Genomic DNA, 20439 nt, shown 5'->3' with positions numbered 1-20439 from the left:
TATTAAAACGCTTAATTTTTTGCTGCGTCGGAGTCAATTGTTGCCTTTCAGCAGAATTTCCAAATTCTTACCAAATCACATAACTTTCATTTTGTAAAAAAAGTTAAAAAAAAAAAAAACATATTACTTTTCTCAATGATATTGCAAAATAATTAGAAACTGAAGAAGAAATCTCTCTGGGATTCGAATTCCAGACTTTTCGAATACACGTCGGATGTATCCAGTTACGCCATGAAGGTATGTGGAAAGGAGGGAGAAAAACATCTTATAATGTATTTTTAATAAATCGTATATTTAGCATTTAGGACAATTTCTTTAAATTTCATATTTATTTCAACACTTACTATAAAATTCAGATTTCTCATTTTTTTACTTACTTTAAAAATGTCCTTCAGTAATTTCAAAATTTACAATAACTTCCAGGATGCACTGAAGTTGCGATATTTTGTACTGAATCAAACCCGAGAGGACAAGAAGAATAACGAAGTAGCATTGCAAAACAAGCCAACAAAGCCTTCGGTGTCATGATGCATTTTCCGTATATTTCTCTGTATACCCTTTCTGTATATAATGCTATACCATGTAAGTTTTGTTGCTCACTATTCACATTTCAGTTTGTATTTAGGGTAAAAGTTATGTAATATATTGCAGTTTTCATTCAATCACATGACTTGGGAAAATGATGAGAGGGTAAATCTGGTATGTTAGATAACACTTGAGATGTTAGATAACACTTGAGATGTTAGATAACACTTGAGATGTTAGATAACACTTGAGATGTTAGATAACACTTGAGATGTTATATAACACCTGAGACGTTTCGAAAGATATCGAAAATATTTCCGTTTGTCACAGACTTGTTCCAGATTAAAACTAAAATAGTGAAAATCAGATAAGAGGGATGAAAATCAGACGTCTTTTAGATCAAACAGATGAATCTTCGTTAAACAACTGAATGTATTGGTTTTAAAGTCATACTTCTGAATGTAAATGACTGTTTTTTACGTTGTATTGTAGCAAGAACTCAATATATTGAAACATCTGTGGGTGGAATTTGGAGGTAATGACTCAGTGCTTTGGAATTGGAATCGAAAGTCACAATGCACATTGATCGAAGCATCCGATATCATACAATAGTGGCCCCATAATCAATAGTTGTCAGCATTCTGCAGAGAAGGGGAGTTTAAATAATCTAGTATTGAGGCAGACTAAAAATGAATGATGCTGAATAAACGTGTGAACGTGATTTGGCAAATGAATGATACTTCCTGCCACTCTTTAATCTCTTAGAATTTGTCAACTTCCTGCTGTTGTTTAGCATACTATCAACATCAGTAGCTCACAGCGGTTACACTAAACATGGAGATATGCTGATGCGATTCTGCTGTTCGTTGTATACCTTGTGGTCCAGGCGTTGTTTCTCGACAACACATAGCCAAAGAAAGTCTATGTAAAGAAGGTATTGGTGTATTTAATTACGGCAAAGCACACTAGGGCTATCTGCCTAAGAGGAGGGATGCCTTCGTGGAGGACTTTCTAAGGGAAACTGGCTCGTATACACGTTACACATGGGGAAAACCACGAAAACACCCATGCAGCCAGCCCGTTCGCGGGATTCGAACCTCGGACCGAACTACCAGTGTTCAGCGACTTTACCGCTCGGCCGCTGGTGGGCCTATGTAAAGAAGGAAAGGCTCCATAGACGTAATGTAAACCAGTTTGTCTTCTACGCCGCTAGAAGGAAGAGGGAAAATTCGCCAAGGGATTTGGCGACGGAACCCGTTGGCGAGAATTTCCCCTCTGTGATGTACTGGACCTGGCCGAGATTTTCCTCTTTCGTCACGTGTACAGAAAATTGAGGAACACAGATTAAGATGAATAAGGTGAAGTTTCACTTTCACTGGCTGTTGAACTTGCATTAACCATATCGCAGTTTGATGTCTGATTTTATATCCGTCAATATGGAGAGAAAAAATGGAGTCACACAGCTTTAAACTCTTGATAAACGTGACCGTCGAACCTGTTCGAACTTCGATATAAGCTTCGAGCTTTGGCACTTTTTGGCGACAGATATTTTACGCATGACGCTGTGTCCCTTTTCTTTCGAAGGGAGCCACTCCTGCTGCTACGAAGTTTTCCTTCTTAACACTACATATTCTTTGACATAGCTACATGCACCTAACATCAGCTGGAAGGCTTCGCGAATTACCGAGATGAATCCTGTAATCAATATGGTTATCTGGTTATGATTTGTTGCCATTCCAAGATAGAATGCAAGCATTCATTGATTCAGCGAAATGCTTAGTTAATGACTCCATGACCCAATATGGCGGCCTTAATTCTAATTAATTGTCCTGTAAGCTAAGTTATTGAGAATATTTAACTGTTTGGAAATAAGATATTTTTTCATATTCATAGCATATTTCTCTATCGGTAATGATGTGGTGTGCGATCTACAGCTTTTAATTAGTTAGTTAGTTTTTAAATTGCAACACTAAAATTGGTTGTTGTTTCAATCATCTTTTTCATCCCGTTTCATCGCATGTTTAAAATTAAAAATAATTTTTAGTGGCTCCATTTTATAAACAAATAAGTAATTGAAACCAGTAGATTGCATATGACATGATTGCCTCTCTAATCTGTATGTTAAGTTTTCTCGAGTTCTCCAGAAAGTCAAAATCCTGAGTATGTAAAAAGTAATCGTTTCCCAGTATCAATATTCTACTCTTCAAACCGACACTGCCAGTGCTAGGGTCAAAAATTTGAATATGTCAAACAAGTTAGTGTATTTACATATATTACAATAAAACATATATTATAATGAAGAACGATGCACATTTTAAATGAAACAGGATTCGCACGGAAAAATGTTGTTCGTAATTGTACAAGTTTTCGATAAGAGACATCACGAATAAAGTATAATGATGAAGATTTGGGAAATTTTTTACCTAGGCTCAACTTATAAAAGCCAACGTAAACAGGAGTCGTATAAATTACATATCCGGTAGAAACTTTAGATTTTCCTATTTGTTAATTCACTGGCAAATTTGATGTCAACCGAGAATAAAATGGAAAATATTTCAAAAATTTTCTGGTGTTTTCTGAGGTTCTGTTCTCAAACGCATCTGGTGAAACGCATCTGTTCTCAAACACATCTGGTGAATTATTTAATATCCAGATCACTTCTGCATATTTTATGCTGTTAAAGTGGATTTTTAAGCAGAGTTCCAGAATAAATTTTATCTTAATATGAGGTCCATATTTTTGTCATACGATGTGAGTCTCATCAAAAGACTTTTAAAGACCGCGAGGTGGAAGCGCTGATGCTTAAAGCATTCACCTAAGGGTCAATGTTCTAAACTTTTGAAATTAATCCATAAATTTTGACCCTATATGGATTTGATTCATATCCTTTTCCAATTTTCTAGAGTTATACACAATTTCACCTTGGAAAGAAATTTTGTACCCTTTTATTGAGAGCACATTAAGAATAAGTTATTTTACCATGCAGAAACAATCATGTCTTCGGTGCAGTGAAAAATTAATTAATTTAAAAAATAATTAAAACTAAATTAATCTCCGGTATTCCATCCACGGACCTGCCAAATGTTAGTTGGACACGATAACCACTTAAACCACGATAGACCGCACGAGGAGTGTTTTCGTCCTTGTTAAAGGGTGACTGGGGAGAAGCGCAATATCCTGTCAACCAAATCAGATGGTAATGACACAACGACCGACCATCACAATTTATCAAGTACCACAGTACAGACTGTCATGTCTTTCAGCGGAAGCATGAAATTAACAGTACCCTCGCCAGGATTCAACTCTCATTTTCCAATTTGCTAGATAGCTGTTTTACGACGTAAATCCGAGAGCCTGCATTTGGAATGCGATAATTTCTTGCAACCGCACTACATGAATATCAGTTATTTGCAGAATATGGCAATTCTGCGCTGTGGCTGAAACAGAAAAAAAATCTGTTAAAATGAAAATTTTACGTTATCTTTGAATAGCACTATTCTATAGAGAACATAATGTTATGATATTAATAGCTAGTTTTTTATTCTTAAATAGAACTTTTTAATGTGTTAGAAATTACATAGGTAAATGAAGTTATCTAAAATTGAAATCAATTAAGCGTTTCGATTATTTTTAATGCGTAACTTCTGAATGGCAGCATTCTGTAGAAAGGTTAATTTTAGGCTATCTGTGGCTAGTATTTTTTTTAAGTAGTAATATTCAGTGCATATAAGTATCCTCGCATGTTATCTTTTATTATTAAAAGTCATCAATTGATTGGAAAAAAATAGCAGTTAATTACAAGATGCACAAATAAATTATTCATATGATAACAAACCTATTAATTTATTATAGTCATAAAATAATCAATTAGGGTAATAATGGAAGTTTATATATTTTTCAGTTTGATTCCAGATATGAATTAATTACTGTAAAATTTGAAATGATAACATGTCGTTCCTGGGAGGCGGAAGGGATGAAATAAAATATTTTTTTTCCCACTGATAGATCGGTTCACTCGTGGTTGAACGGTAAAGTCGCTGAATACTGGTATTTCAGTCCGGGATTCGAATCCTGACGAAAAGGCTGGCTGCATGGGCATTTTTGTGGCTTTTCCTATGCGCAACGTGCATACGAGCCTGTTTCTCTGAGAAAGTCCTAAAGGCATTCCTTCCCTTAGACAGATAGGCCTGGAGTGCTGAAGTGCTTTGCAATGATTTAATAAACCAAATCAACCCACTGAGGGAACGATAACGAGAGAATGATTATTTTTTTTTCATCCAACGAATATAACAACAAAAAACGAAAACGAAGGATCGAAAAGAACTTCAATTGTTTGAGTTGCTATTGCACGCCAATTAATGTAGGGAATAACAAAAGAGTCCTGTTAAATGCATGATCCAAATACTTGTAAGCATTGTTCGAAAGGCGAATGATTAAAAAAGCTGCACTTTATTGCATTTATATTCCGTTCCTCTGATTCTTTTGTAATAACAGCAGAAATTTGCTTATTATCACTGCTCTAGTTTCAGATTTCAAATGAATAATATACTCGCCACTGTTTAAAACCTTAAAGCGGTTTGCAGAGGTGATCGGAACATACTGAATGACTGTTTTCATGTTACATCCCTGGGTATCACCGATATCTGAATACGATAGTCAGAGTTTTCTGTTTTTTAAGGAGTTATATAGTAAGCATTAGTAATGTAATACCATCAGCCTCTTTTTCCGAGAATCGGGTGACCTCGAAACGACGTTGAGCAACCGGTGATTGTGACCCGCTTGCTTGTTCAAATAAAGACGCGGAAGCAAATCTTGTATAATTGTGTTTTCCATTGATGTGCGCCATTAGCGAATCTTTTTCTGTTTCTTGGTATTATATCAATGCAATGTCGATAGCCGGTTTAATCAATATTATGTCCTAAAATGAGATCCTCAAATTAAAAACAAATAAATTACCATTATTTAAGCCGCGAAATGCCGTTCAAAGACGTTTGTTCGAACTGGGACAGGAGGCAGGTACTTGGGATTGATAACAGTGATAAATCAATGATGCTTTTCAAACATGATGTCAAAATATGAGTAAACAATTGCCTTTAATCGAAAGCAATCCGTCGTTATTTTTAATGGTTGATCTCTTTCTATTTATTCATTTATTTATTTTGTACATTTTAGATTATTATTGATAATAACTTTCAGTCAGATAAATTTTGATATGGAACAATACTTCTCAATCACTTTTCTCCTCACGGCCATGAAAATAAGCAAATGTTCAGTAACGATCGCATAATGTTTTATTTATTAACACGCTGGCCCTTGTAACCCTCTAGTATGTCATTTGTGTGCTATAATTTTTAGTGTGTATTGTCATGTGTTATAACTACGCTTTGTTTTATGCTGCAGCTTTTTCATCTATCAAGAACTTGGCTAATTAGTGATGCAGCAGATAGCATTAATCATATTTATAAATGTATCTGGATGAAGTTCTAGTCTGTAACGTCTTTCAAAGCCCTACAGTCCTATTCCCTTTCGATTCGAATCCTTCGCTTGCACAATAACTTAAATGCCTCGCACAAATATTTTAAATGATAGACTAGATTCTGATTTTTAATTCGGATGTGCCATCGGATGTTTAGATGCCGAATGTTTTAGAGTTACAAAAGTGAAAGCGCTTCATTTTGGAATGTTTTGCTGTCCATTTTGGAGTGTTTATTTGTTGCATGTTCACGATTTTTAATAATTTTGTGATGAAAGATTTAAAAAAAATTTATTGAATTATGTTGCGTTATGATTTCTAATCCTGATGAGAAGATAATCTAGATCGAGTCCAGAAATCTATTATGGCAAAGATTAAGCAAGCGAATGTCGTCTGTTAAGGTCTTGAGCACGGAATCCAAAGAACCCTCGTCCATTCTCCCTCTTACGAACTTCTAACGGAGACTTTCGGCTGGACGGTTATTTAAGCTCCGAAAGGGCATTTTACATTGACCCGCTCTATGTTTTGCCCGGGTTTGAGCCATACCCCCAATGTTATTGCAAACAGCTGTTCTAAGCATCGTAACCAAACAGAGTGACATGTTTAATTACAAATAATTTAATAATAAAAAAAAGCAAGCTAAAGAATTTTTTTGATGCAAATTAAACTAAAAAGTTTCAGATTACTGCACCTTTGATTGTAAATAAAACAGTAAGTAAACCCGAAATAGTGACATGAGTTTCTGCTGCAATGAACTGCCCTGAAAATATGCATTCTGCCTTAGTTTAAGGAATGAAGAAGACACAGTTGAATTTCAAGATTCCCTCTTTCTAAAAGCCTAATAACTCTATAAAGAACTGTCGCATTTTTTCATGCTTGCTGTCGTGATGTCAGTGATCGGCACACAAAGTGCGAGATCCGTTGTTCGAATCCTGGTCAGAGCATAGCTGCTTTTCCACATTTCCTACTCCGAAAAAGCCCTATAGCATATTGGTCTGAAAATGCCTGAAAATGACTGCAGTTAAGCTGAAGTCTTCAAACAGTTCACAAACGAAACGAATTAGCTAGATGCTCGAAATATTTTCGAAATAACGCCCCTACTTGCATTTTCTTTTCATAGTCCATTGTTTTAAGTGTATGTATATCGCCAAAGATACCTGTAATCGTATTTTTTTCAGTTGTATACATGTTATGTTTATATGTAAATATTACTGTAGTTAAATGATAATGCTATTTTTATTAGTATTTATTTATTGTCTTATCATTTTGTATTTGCGAGTCAAAATAAGGTTATCACAACTGGAAAAAAATATATGGAAAATGTTGCATTATTTATAAGTTTACTTCTAATTTTATGTTTCCGATAAATGGATTTTAGATTAAAGAATACAATTCGAAAAGGACGTCAGAAGTTTTATCACTTAAGTGCAATTATCCAAGCAGTAGAAGACGACTACAGCTTCTTGCAAGCAGAAGAAACAATATAACATTTCTTCTTTTGTACCTTGATACCCCATATTTTGCAAAGTCACTAAATTATTACATTGCTTCTCATTACGAAAGAAAATTCTTCAAAACTAGCACGGCGACACCTGCTTTTCAGTTTTGCTGTAACGCCCATATTTAAAACGAAAGCGTATATATTTCTTTTGTTAATTTTGTGTCCTCGGAATCCTGCGCGGTGACATGACCATCTGTTCGAATTGCTTCTGTAGATAATCAATATTTACTTCTGATAAGTCTTACCGGAATCTCTGGATGATGTACGAACGAGATATAAGTAATCAGCAACAGCATTCAGGCAGACGATTTCCTTTGACAAGCATCCTTTTCTGTACCGTTAACGTACATAAATAAATATTCTCGTTTTTTAATGCGCGAATAGTCTTTTCATCATGGTTAAACAGTCTTTCGATCTGGTAAGTTTGTACTATAAGTATCCTTTCAATTTCCGTCCTAAATAAATTTTTTTTTGGCATCTATTGTCTTTGCGACGTAAAGTTATAAATGTTAAGTTGCATTGTAGTTGTGAAGAACAGTAAAGTTCATCTTACCGCGTAAAGCAATAAAAGGACTTGAAATTTTGTTAAGTGAATTAACTTTAACTTGCTTCGTGAAACGCTTAGGCCAACACTAAATCCGTATTTAGTAAAGATGTCATTTCGATAATTTTACTTATTTTATTTAATTTCTCTGAGAAATATTGCTTTCACTTAGCGAACTTTATTTCACTTTGTTGGATAAAAATTAAGATTATCTGATGTTCTTTTATTTAACTTATTATAAAGTAAGGTAAAAATCATCGTAGTCATTTATGAATTAACTGTATTTACATTACGTAATAACATTTTGTTACAAGAAAGCGACTTTCATTCTATTAGTTTAATAAATGAAATAAGTTCCTAATATCTTATATAGTTTGCCAAATCAAAAATTTTTAGCTCTTGTTCCTGGGTAAATTACAGTTTGCGTCCAGGATGAAGTCTAATGATGATGATTAAATTTTGTTATAACGTATATATTATCGAAATTTTTCTCTATATGTCGACCTTTTACCTATATTTCTTCTTCATTCATCACAATGTAATGCGTCTATTCTACATTTTAAATTCAGTGTTACTGCTAAACTTATTTTTAGCAGTAACATTATATGTATTATTATTTTACTTATTTTCTCAAGCAAGAAACTTCTTTGGAACTTTGGAACTTCTTTGATGTTTAACTATTTATAACATTTTACATCCCTTACCCTCCAAAAAATGCAGAAACAAAAGCCGGAAATTTGAAAATTAATATTATCCTCTCCCTTGTTTTGAGATAAATTTTAATTTCACTTAAGGGTAAATATCTAGTTTTACCGGCCGGCTACACTAAGTATTTATATTTATCCCTTTTTTACTTCTTTGAAGGAAGAAAACGAAATATTCCCATCGCTAAAAATTTCGGGTATCATACGAGTATTTCAACAGAAATATCCATTTTGACCATTCCCGAATCCATTTGGATGATTTTTTCCGTGACGTCTGTACGTACGAAAATAATAAAGGATTCTTGTTTTCAAAACGAACTGTAAAATGGATTGAAAAACAAGTGATTTCTGACGTCTCTACGTACGTATATATGTATCTGGCATATCTCAAAAACGATTAGCAACCCGGCTTCCATTTTCGCAATCGTTGGTTGTAGAAGAAGTGTTCTAATACAGAAGTGTTCTAAATGGCGAAAATATTCATGTTCTGGCACTATCATATTAAAAAAAATGATTTTCGTCAAATAACGAAATCTAATTTTTAATGTAGTCACCTGTTTTCTATATTTATATCTGGAAAAGTTTTATACTCGTTATAAAAAATAAATTCCGTACGTAAATTGACCGGGATATTTAATTTCAATAATAAATAAGTTTAATAAATAAGTTTGCAATTTTTGATGTTATTTTCAATTTGCCTTGAGAATTTGGTTATATAAGTTAGAATAATTAAAGGAAATGAGTTTAAATGAAGTGCAGCAAAAAATATTTATAATTTAATAGGCCGTATCTGAGTGAATAATTCTTCATTAATCACAGTGTAATGCGTCTATTGTACATTATAAATTCAGTGTTACCGCTAAACTTATTTTTCATTAATGTTGTATGTAAAAAGAAAAAGAATTTTAGTTCTGAGCTATTGGGTGTTATTGACTTCTTTACTAAAACCAAGAAATAAAATCAAGTACTTATTTGAATCATCATCAGGGTTGTCTGTCAGTCTCGAGCAATATATAGCATACTTGAAATAATGTATATAAATCCTCAAAGAAAAAAAACTTGGTAATATATTTAAATTTTTAGATTTTTATGTTGAATAATAAAAAGATATTTTTAGCGCTTAAAAATAAAATAGTCTGTCTACAATAATGTAAACAAACTGTTAAAATGTAAAAAGTTATAAATTGGCATGGAAATCGAAGTTGGCATTTTTTGCTCTATGTCTGTGCTCTTTACACCTCTGTTACAGAAATCTCTGTTATTTGAAGTTACAAACTGACGTTAAAGTTTTAACGTCAGTTTGCTTGTTTGAAAATTTTCTAACGCAAAATTTCAAGTTTTATTTGCTTTAATTTAATTAATTTTGTTTTAAATTTCAAGTTTTAATATTCTATTCATTTTTTACTTGATGTTGATAAAGTACAAATATTCGGTATGCAAAAATGCTTTTACTCCCACATTAACTAAAAATGATTTCTCAACTAAAATGCATTCTGTAAAAAAATGGAAAATTCAGATTTTTTTATATTGATTCTGCCTTTTCCTCTTTCTCCCTTTTCCCCATAAATTGTAAAAACTGATAAAGCAAACTGATGAGGTCAAATAAAAACCGATTTTCAAAAAGCTGATAAAGAAAATTTTATATAAAATAAGCAGTTATTTAAATCTCATAAAATCATTAATGAACTGAGAGGAGAAAAACACATACTTAACTGACTAATCACATACTAATCACATACTTAACTGAGAATAGGAGAGTTTGCAAATAATTTATGTTTTGTAAATATTTCTGTTTGCAAAATTCATATACAATTTTATATCACGAACAGGTTCGCGCCGACAGTAGGTACGGAGCCGAGTAAAAAAAGGCGCCGTTCAATCATTAAAACAAGCAGTTCATCTCGCTGCCTGCCTGAACAGTTGACAGCTGAGAGCAGAATCTGAACACCCGTGCGGCTTACTTGCCTGAACAGGAAAATTCTTGTTTTATTTTAACGCTTCTCCGGGATCGACTCAGGTAAAACCTGGGAAACTACTGATTCTAGGCAGTCTCGTCCACGAGTATTTAAAATCAGTCTCAACAGGACTGTAGTCATCGCAGGCGATGGTATTTTCAGGTTCGGCAGGGACCGCATGGTACTGTCTTGTCCGTTACCTCATACAAATTGATATCAGCTCTTGGTGGCTAGCATTAGGGGTACAATCAAATAAAATAGAAAAATTCTCTGCCTGTTCGACTTTATTTAAAATAATTTGCTTTATATTATATTTATTTATATTTAAAATAATTTGCTTTTATATTATCCTCTAATAAGCTTATTGTTTTATTTTGAATTTTATTTCCAAGGTAATGAAGCATAATTTTTTAGTTTGAATTTTATTTAATAATTTGCTTTTATATTATTTAAAAATTATATTATTTATAATTTTTTTATATATTATTTAAAAATAATATATAAAAAATTATAAATAATATAATTTTTAAATATTATATTATTTAAAAATAATTTGCTTTTATATTATCCTCTAATAAGCTTATTGTTTTATTTTGAATTTTATTTCCAAGGTAATGAAGCATAATTTTTTAGTTTGAATTTTATTAATATATACAGACATTGATAGTGTCAAATTTTGCGATCATTTCTATAAACTTTAGAAAATTATTATAGCTTTCGACTAATTTGTTACTGGAACCACGGAAGGCTAAGTTTTATTTCGCTAAAAAGTGAATGGCATAATTAATTCTTTCAATAACATCGCGCCAATGCTTAGTCTCTTTTTTAATGAAATTTGAAATTCCGAATGAACAGGTTTACTCTTTCGTAATAGTTCTAAGAAATCGGATAAGTCTTTCGTTGTTTGGCCAGATTCGACAGAAGTATATCCAAAAAAAACAATTAAATCTATTTTTGTCTTTTCGGAAACTGAAACTCGAAACCAAGTTTGGGTAATATCCAGAACAATTTTATGTTAAGGCTTGAACTTGGGATGGCAATAAGGGACTTGGGCATAATCCGAAATCATCAGGCACAGGCAAATGCGTATTTACTGCAGATATTGTAGATTTCAATAGTATTTCCTCTGTTTTCCTCTGTTCGACAGGCTGGCATTGAAGTTAAAGGTAATTCTCAGGTGAAAACACTTTCTTTCTTATTATTAGGTTCTTTTAGTAATTTCAGTGGTAGCTGAGACGTTAATGGACAACTAGTACGAGTAGCGTCAGGTTGGGTGTTCTTTGGGTTTTGGAAAAACTGAGTAGTTTTAAAGTTCTGGTTTATCAAGTCTTCCTCTCACCTTCTTGTTCTTCATTACATTCTAATACTCAGACAGTTTTTTTTTTCTGTTTTTCTTCCGACATCTGAGGAAAAATGAAAACAGAAAAAGTGGAAGTAAACATAAAAGTAGAAAATAACTATTATAAGAACAATTGCGTGAAAAACGCTTCTTGAAAACACTCAGAAAGTCACTGTTTGAAATATTTTATCTTACTTCTGAAAAAGTAAGTATATCTTAAACCGTTGCTTTGGAAAATATATGAACTATTAGATCAATACCAAATAATTCAAGCAGGTGGTGGTACTCGTTTGTTTATTAAAGTAAATAAATCAATTTTAAAGTATGTATTAAAGACGTAATGAAATAACGAAACATTTTCCTTCGATTTCTCTTATAGCTAAAAATCGGAAAATGGACAATTTTTTAATTTCAGAATACCTTGTACATTTTTATTTCACTTCAAATCTCAAATAGGTATATTTTAAATTCTGTGGTACTCCATAAGTATGCCAATCCTTTCTTCTCCAAAGGTAATAATTTATAGTTTAATAAACAAATGCTTCATGAAAAAAAAATCCGAGTAATTATGCTCGAATCATCGCTTTAATTAATTATGCTCGAATCATCGAATTAAAAAGCTAACCCAAGTTTAACATAATATATATCTGCCCTTACCTTTTTATGTAGAATAAATATAACATCAAGGAATCACCAAAAAAAATCACAGAAAAGATAAATTTGCACAAATTACTACGATTGCAACAGTAGACACAAAATAAGGACTAAGCAATTTGTCGAACGCATCTACGGCTTCCCCTGTACTCTTGCATACATATCGGCATCACGGATTTTCGTTCACATATATTTACGAGATCAGCTCAACTTTTGTCAAAAGCTGCAAAAGCATTATTTGATAAAAATCAAAGCGATATACATAGTATAGATCTTATGCATGAACTGCAGTTTTGCAAACTTTTGGTGGAAATATAGCATCGCCCGTTGAAATTCTAAGCTATATCGTTGTCAACAATATAGCGGTGTGCAGAAAAGAATTTTGGATATATCCCTAGATATCAGCCCTAGAGCATTTTTTGTGCCCTTTTGTAATCACAGTTTGAACCTTGTCGTAAACTACGTTGAGAACAACAATTTATTCAGTGCAAACTTATTAGATTTGTATATTACTTCGTTTTGAATTTTAAAATAATAAGAAGTGTTCAGCACTGTATTTGGTATCCAGTGCGTTTAGTATATTATTTCGCTTCGCTTGCAGTGTTACTTTTTTACAACATGTTGCTGTTGAGAAATGCTTACTTGTCTGACCTATAGTCAGCCCAAGCCCACAAAATTCCTCGTGGCAAGCAGCGCAAGATACGCCAGTCATTGGCAACATCCTTCATCACCTTACCTTGATTTAGCTCAGTTTCGCCTCCAATTTTGATGGAGAACGCCCTGGGGGGGGGAGAGGTCCGAGCGTCTCCTACTCCTTTTCTTCTACCACCAACCTTTCGAAAGGACTTTCACCTCGCATATTTAGAGTGCTCCCATGCCGCACGGACATTATACATTTACAAACATCCATGTCTTCTGGATTTGAATCCGATTCCTTCGGCACGGCAGTCAGCAACGCTAACCATTATACCGGTTGGGCGGCTTTTAATAAAATAAATGTTATAAATGTTCAATAAATATGTTTAAGTGTGGGTTTTACAAAGCACAAAATGTTTGCATATTTAGACAAAAGTCTATTATTTTATTTTTGTTTTTTTTAATTAAATTTTTTTTTAGATATCGTTACTACATAAAGACGCTTGCTAGACATTTGCACGACGGCGCCGATTAGGCTTGGTGCGGGCCTGATCGCGAATAATAAAAACGTGCGACGCCCTTGATAAGTTGATAAAGATAATGGCTCATACTTTTGACAATGCAATTCGATTAGAAGATTTCGTTATTTAGACGCCTACGCTTTTATTTTCCCTTATATAAAATTTTAGATGCATTTTGTAAAGAAAATTATTTAATTGATAATTCCCAATAAACTGCATGATAATTTTTTTCTGCTTTTAGTTCACTAATGATTTTATAAATTTTAAATAAAAGTTTAATTTTGAAAACTTTCTTTATTTAATTTTATTTTCATGTTTATCTCTATGACATTTTATCAATCAAATTATTCTTTTAAAAATTGTTTTGCGACAATGAATAATTACTCTTTTTCTTCCAACAATTCTGTAACTTAGAACGGTGAAAACAAACCTGGAGTTCGCTAAAATGTTGGAAATTACATTAAAATCTTTCATAAACTCTCTCTCTGTATCAGTTTTCCTCTGTATCAGACGGTACAAACAGTGAATTTCTGAGAGTTTTAGCTTGTTCCTTAAACATTAAATTTAGCAATATCTAAATCGAATTTTGAAACATAAATGACCTCAACACATTGCATTGTCATCTACAAGCAGTATGAACACAACATTTAAAGTTGTTAGCTTATCAGCAAGTATTTAAAAATCGATGACAAACTTTTGACCATGCGACAAACACCACGAGTAAACTAAATAAACGCTTTACAAGAGAGGGAAAAGGAAAACTGTATTCCTAAAAGTGACGGATGCCACTTAGAAATACAGATACCATATTATTTCGAACTAAAATCACACTATTTATGTAATCTTTAAGACGTAAAATTAAGGTGCGCATTAAATTTAAAGGGAATATCTAAGAACTTAATTTCTGCCAATTTTCCAACACTCCAATGATCGGATCTTAAAAATCAAAATGATTTTTATAATAAATGTTGAAGAATACCTGTCTTAAAGTCATTTTACTATTTTCGCAGTTTTTCCAGTTTTAAAATTCTACTCGGGCTTTAATTCGAGGGCTGCTTACATTCGAAATAATACTGTATTTAACTCTGTGTTCCTTTTAGTGTTTATGAAATTTCATAAGTTTGATTTAATTCCAGATTCTGAGCATGTTCCTTGTTTTCCCAATTATAGATGAAAACAAAGTTTTTCTACGTATTTACTATTGTAAGGTTAATTACCGCTTTTGTTGATCACATCATATTTTCGTAACTTTTAAAATCGTATTCGTAGAATATGCCTAAAGGAAACATCTTGCAAAACAATCACAAAGTTAATTTGCAGGAAAGAAAGGTAACTCGTTTGCTGCAATCAGAATGATGACGATGAATTTCAAATGTGGTTCTATGTTTATCATCTAAAATAAAGTTATCAACAAATAATGTAAATATTAACGCTGTGGAGATTAACACATTTATAAAACTTAAACGGTTTGAGAATTTAAATGACTGAATTCAAATTTCAGTAAATTTACTACATTTTCTGGAATGTGAAATGCATAGAGCATACGCTGACACTGCACATTGGAAGGAGTTTTGTAAGAAATACAAAGTCTTTTGCAAAGAAACAAATGTTGGTTGATGTATCGGTATATCAAATCAATACAAGTATTACAATTGCATCATAATTATAACAGTTCTGACGTAATTGTTGAAAATGTTGGAAAATTAATCAAGTAGTCTTAAAACAATGTTAAGTAAATATGGTTCCTTTTCGTGGACATGCTGAGAGAAAAGTAACAAATTAACTTAATGCACTTATTGAAATAACAAGGTTTTTAATATAAAAAGGAATATTTTCATTTCTGGATATTATAATGACCTTGCACCAATATGGTGTGTACATTTTTGTCAAAGTGTTTGTTTTGTTATAGAAGCGTAATGCTACTTATCAGTAAGGAACAGGAATGTTCTTTCCGCATTATAAATCATGGCAGTTTCTTAATATATGAAAGTAAATTTAGCACCAATACACATGATTAAAAATTATCAGAAAAAATTCACAACATATCAGTTTCATCAACGTGCAAAAAGACAAAGGGCATTTTTGCATCTCATAGAAACTCACCTTTCGGCGATAATTTCTTAGTAGATATGTATAATGTGTGTTTTCTATTTATTTCTATTCTATTTAATACGGCAAGAAGAGAACAATAATTTGTTTCTATTTACGAAACTGAAACTCTTATCCCGGCCATTATTTTTTTAATCACAAAGTTTGCTAGCTGGCTATTCATAGACAATAGATTTTAATGTGTTATTACATTTTTCCACTATTTCGTATATTTCCCTTAAAATGCCAAATAGCAGAGAAACATGAAAATGTAAAGTATAAAACTAACCCCCGGGAAAATATGCATTTTAATTGTATTGATTTTGTGTAAAATTCTTTTAGTTTCGAGGACAAGGGATGCATATCCTTCTCCTTCAGGAGCAAAAATATTTTGCATGCTTTTGAAAAAGAAGGACCAATGTCATTTGCACGATTTCTCTTTCACACATAGGTGTGATTTATATTATATATATATATATATGTGATGTACCAGCTTTAGTCGTAGCTTAAATTATCAGGCGATAAGTTTAAAAAAAAACAGGATCCATTTATTATTATTCAGGAGAAATAGCAGTTACAAAATCAGATATCCGGAGTAAATAAAAATAATTACTAATAACTTTTTGTATGAAGTTTACTGCATCGTGACATTTAAGAAAAAGCCCCGATATTCTTTTGCGAGTCCTTTTATAGTCTCTGGAAAGGCGGAGCTTCCAAGAAATGACGTCAGCCAATCCAGTTCGCTTTAAATATCTCCAGAACATTCTATAACTGTACGTGTAAAAAAAGGCGGGAAAAACAACTTGACTACGGGGCTGTGCATTTAATTCCACGTACTTTCAAATAAGAGAACGTCGCCATTAAAAATGAAAAGAACATACAGTTAGAATTTTAAGTGTATTCTTGACTATTGAATTTTATTATTACATATGTATATATCTATAGATATATATATTATATAAAAATATAAGTGATTTATATAATATCTGCATCAAACTCAACTTGCTCTTTCGCCTACTTTTATACAAGTGAATAATTCATACACTCTGTGTAAAAACTAATCATTGAATGGAAAAGACAAAATGGCTTAGCCATATGGGAAAAAAGGAACATATCCCCCCCCCGTTGAACTCCAAGCCATCGGAAATGTTCATGCATTGCAAATAATTATGATACATTTAAAAACCCTTTAAATTACTAATTACTAATTTACTAATTTCGTTGATATTTTTAAATAAATATGTGGACACTGACGTATAGTTCGATCGAGATTCTTCGTAATTTCACGCTACCGCTAATAAGTTCTGTTAACGAATAGTAATGCATAAATATGTTAATGAAAAATTATTCATAAATTCTGCTAGTGAATGAAGGAAACGAATAAGCAAGAATGTGGATTTAGGAAACCTCCAGTACATTTCGCTTATTTTACTACCTTTGTTGATGTTATAATTATTAAAACCTGGGATATGTTCTAAATAAATCATCAAAAGCTGGCCTTTATGTAAGAGATTTGAAACAAACTTCATCTAAACTTATTTTCTACTATATAAAGGCCTAAAGATTGTCTTCGATGATTCTTCCTATCATCAAATGTTCGTAACGGCGAAAAATTGTAAAACAGTTGCTTTAAAGTTAAATAAAAATGTCTGATTCGAAATTCGAAAAGTTTGCTTCGAGATGCATACGAAGTTCACCTTAAATGTCTGTGCCGACTTCCGTAGATCTAAATCTACGGAAAAGATGTATAACGTAACGTAACAACAACTTAGCAAGATACACAAAGAAACTGAGAAACAGAGGCAAATTCTTTTAAAAAGAGGCTTAATATGTCATTAAATAATCTATTAATAGTAAAATAATGTTATATAATTTAATAATATTATTGAATTATTTATAACTATATATTATACGTTATTATTTTCTAAGCACATTAAAAGGTAAAATGAGTTAATAGATAACTAACTTCTTCGGCGGTCCCAAAAGATAAGAAATTCATGTGTGCGGTCCCCCACAAGTTGCAGTCTTCGAGCTGTTACGGGGTGTGAGACAACATACTCTGACAGTGCAGAGACAAAAATTCGTTCTGTAACACCTGCATTTGACAAAAAATTCTGACCAGTGTCAAGAGATTTTAGCGATCTACATTGTGTCTGTCATCAAAACCTCGATTTCAGGGAGACTGACGGACCAATGATCCTATTGCTTATCTGATATCGTTTCAATTATAACGAATTAGAGGACGTAAAACACAACGAAGTTTTGAGATGGCGTGACTAATTCAGTCTGCAGATTGTTTCAAACAGAGCAACAGATTAGAATGCTCTTGAACTCTCGACTAAGAAAGACTTTTGCCGCTAGATCTTCACTTAATAAGAACAAAACTTACAATAATTATTTCTATGCCTTCAATGTGATGTTAATAGAGCATCTTATAGATTTATAATAAATATGCTTTAGTTCTATACAGTAGAACGATTACGCAACCTAACAGATCGCAAATTAGCCAGTTACCAGTCGCCCCATCAGCACAGCGTGCCGGCACCATCATCCATTTTTGATGTAGTTGCGCCACTGCTAAATTTTTTTTTTTTGTGCTATCTTTTGTATGGATGATTGGTTTTAGTGGCTAAAATCCGTTTATGATTCCTGTGGATATCATACTCATCACTGTCGCCAAGCTGCGTGAAAATGCAAAAATAACAAGAGAGGAGAACAATACTTGCTGCTTTTTAGTAGCTAAACTGGCTTCTTATTTTTCTAACGACTCACGAGCAGCTTGGACAGGAAATTTCTACGAAAGCAATAAATTTTAATGCTTCGATTGTTTCAGAAATTTCAAAGTAACTCAGTTTTGGATTTTAGTGTTTTTGGCTTTAAAAAAAGCTCGCAGAAAATGCCATATTTAGTTATTTAGACACAAAAAATATAATTTTTTAGAATCGCAACGATTTAGGGAAAACAAATGTTAGTCCTGGTAATATTTTCGCATTTTTACATGATGAAATGAAGTTTTATTTTACCGTTAGGATTATTCGATGGGCATAATTTAGTAATGCGCCTGAAAAGCTAAAGCGATAACAACATATTTGTTGTGAGTTGTTGTGTTTCCTCCGCTGTCGGAAGTCAATATTAGTAACTTGATGTTTTCCGTTTTATCCGTAGATTAGGAAAAGTAAACGAGAACATGATAGAGGACAAACTAATATATCTTGAACATTTTGTTTGATTTTAGGAAATCGGCGTAAAACAAACACGACTACAAACACATTGGAAAAAAAAAAAGCTCTTTTTTTTTCAGTATTTCTAATAACGTCAATAAAAACAATTGCAGCTGCTCGCGTCCGGCCTAAAAAGTGGTATACTAGAATAGTTACTGCCAAGATTTTGGCCATTGGGTTCCTTCCTCTCCGGGCGCTTTTTAATGTAAGGTTATTTTCTATCTCCTTACTGCGTCCCTTCTTGGTGTAATTTGAAGCATGTTCGGCAAGTACTGGAAGATTCGGTACTCGAATTCCGGTGAGGGCTTTGCTCCTTTTTTCATGTTTTCTTCTCTGAAATAAATGAAATAAACATAATGACTTATAAACTTAATATAATAGTTTCATTCTACACTTCCTTTCATAATGGCTGGCAACTGCTACACTCGGTGTGTTTGGCGGCTTTTTTTTTTTTTTTTTTTTTTTTTTTTGAGCTCAAGTTATTTTGTCTTATGTTATAATTGCAGACATTGTTTAAGTACACTGGTTTGCCTTTTTATCAATGTTTTGCATTTATGTAAATTTTTTTTTTAAGATATGAGTACAATAAGACCCCGCTTAACGCTGTTTCGTTTAGCGCTGTTTCGGTTTAGCGCTCTTTTATTTCAACCCGGGGATTCTCCGAAATTGTGCGCAGCGCTAGGTTTCCAAATAACATATCCGAAACAGTGTAGTTGTGTTTCTTGCTTTTTATCATTTGAAACAACATTTGTTGACATTATTGTAAATTTGATATATAATACTATAACGATTAATAATACAGTGACAAATATTATGATCTTTAGTTTTTATCATGGGTGATAATACGAGTAAAACACAAGAAAAGAAAGCAACCAGAAAAAGCATTTCACTGGAAACTCAAATGCAAGTGATTAGAAGATTAGATTCTGGTCAACGTCAATCTCAAATTAGCGCTGCATTGATTTTGGCAACTTCAACAATAAGGACAATTCTTAAGAATAAAGAAAAAATACTGTCATCGGCAACTGCAACTACGTCAAGCTCTGCAACTAGAATTACCCGTTCTAGAAATAACATTATAGAGGAAATGGAAAAACGACTGTCTATACGACAAAATTGAACGCAATATGCCATTAAGCCAATCTATCATAATGCCTTCTTGACAAAAAGGCAGAAAATTGGAAACCCAGAATAGACTGAATGATCTGGCTGAGAATTTTATTTGTTTTTAAAAGTATATGCGTTTATATTGTTTTTATTTTTGTAAGAAATAAATGT

At 32.6% G+C, this 20439-nt stretch overlaps 1 protein-coding gene across 10 annotated transcripts in view; it reads left to right on the top strand.

Annotated features, from left to right (window-relative positions):
* Positions 1-20439, top strand: part of LOC118179676 (solute carrier family 15 member 2) — a 196524-nt gene that overhangs the window by 105379 nt on the left and 70706 nt on the right. The window contains exon 1 of one of the 10 annotated variants that reach the window (XM_085818245.1): positions 556-582. The exons of 7 other annotated variants lie outside the window; for them this stretch is intronic. In XM_085818245.1, coding sequence (XP_085674371.1) covers positions 571-582 — 12 coding nt within the window. In that variant the 5' untranslated portion in view covers positions 556-570. Of the gene's footprint in view, positions 1-555; positions 583-7758; positions 7918-20439 lie in introns of those variants that run through there. 2 more of the 10 variants (XM_035348856.2, XM_035348862.2) reach the window with 2 other exon arrangements.

This window comes from Stegodyphus dumicola, chromosome 6 (genome assembly GCF_044657685.1).
Source record: "Stegodyphus dumicola isolate Sdum_Otavi_A_Nest chromosome 6, ASM4465768v1".
In the NCBI taxonomy this organism is placed as follows: domain Eukaryota; kingdom Metazoa; phylum Arthropoda; class Arachnida; order Araneae; family Eresidae; genus Stegodyphus; species Stegodyphus dumicola.
This window is presented reverse-complemented; position numbering and strand designations above follow the sequence as displayed.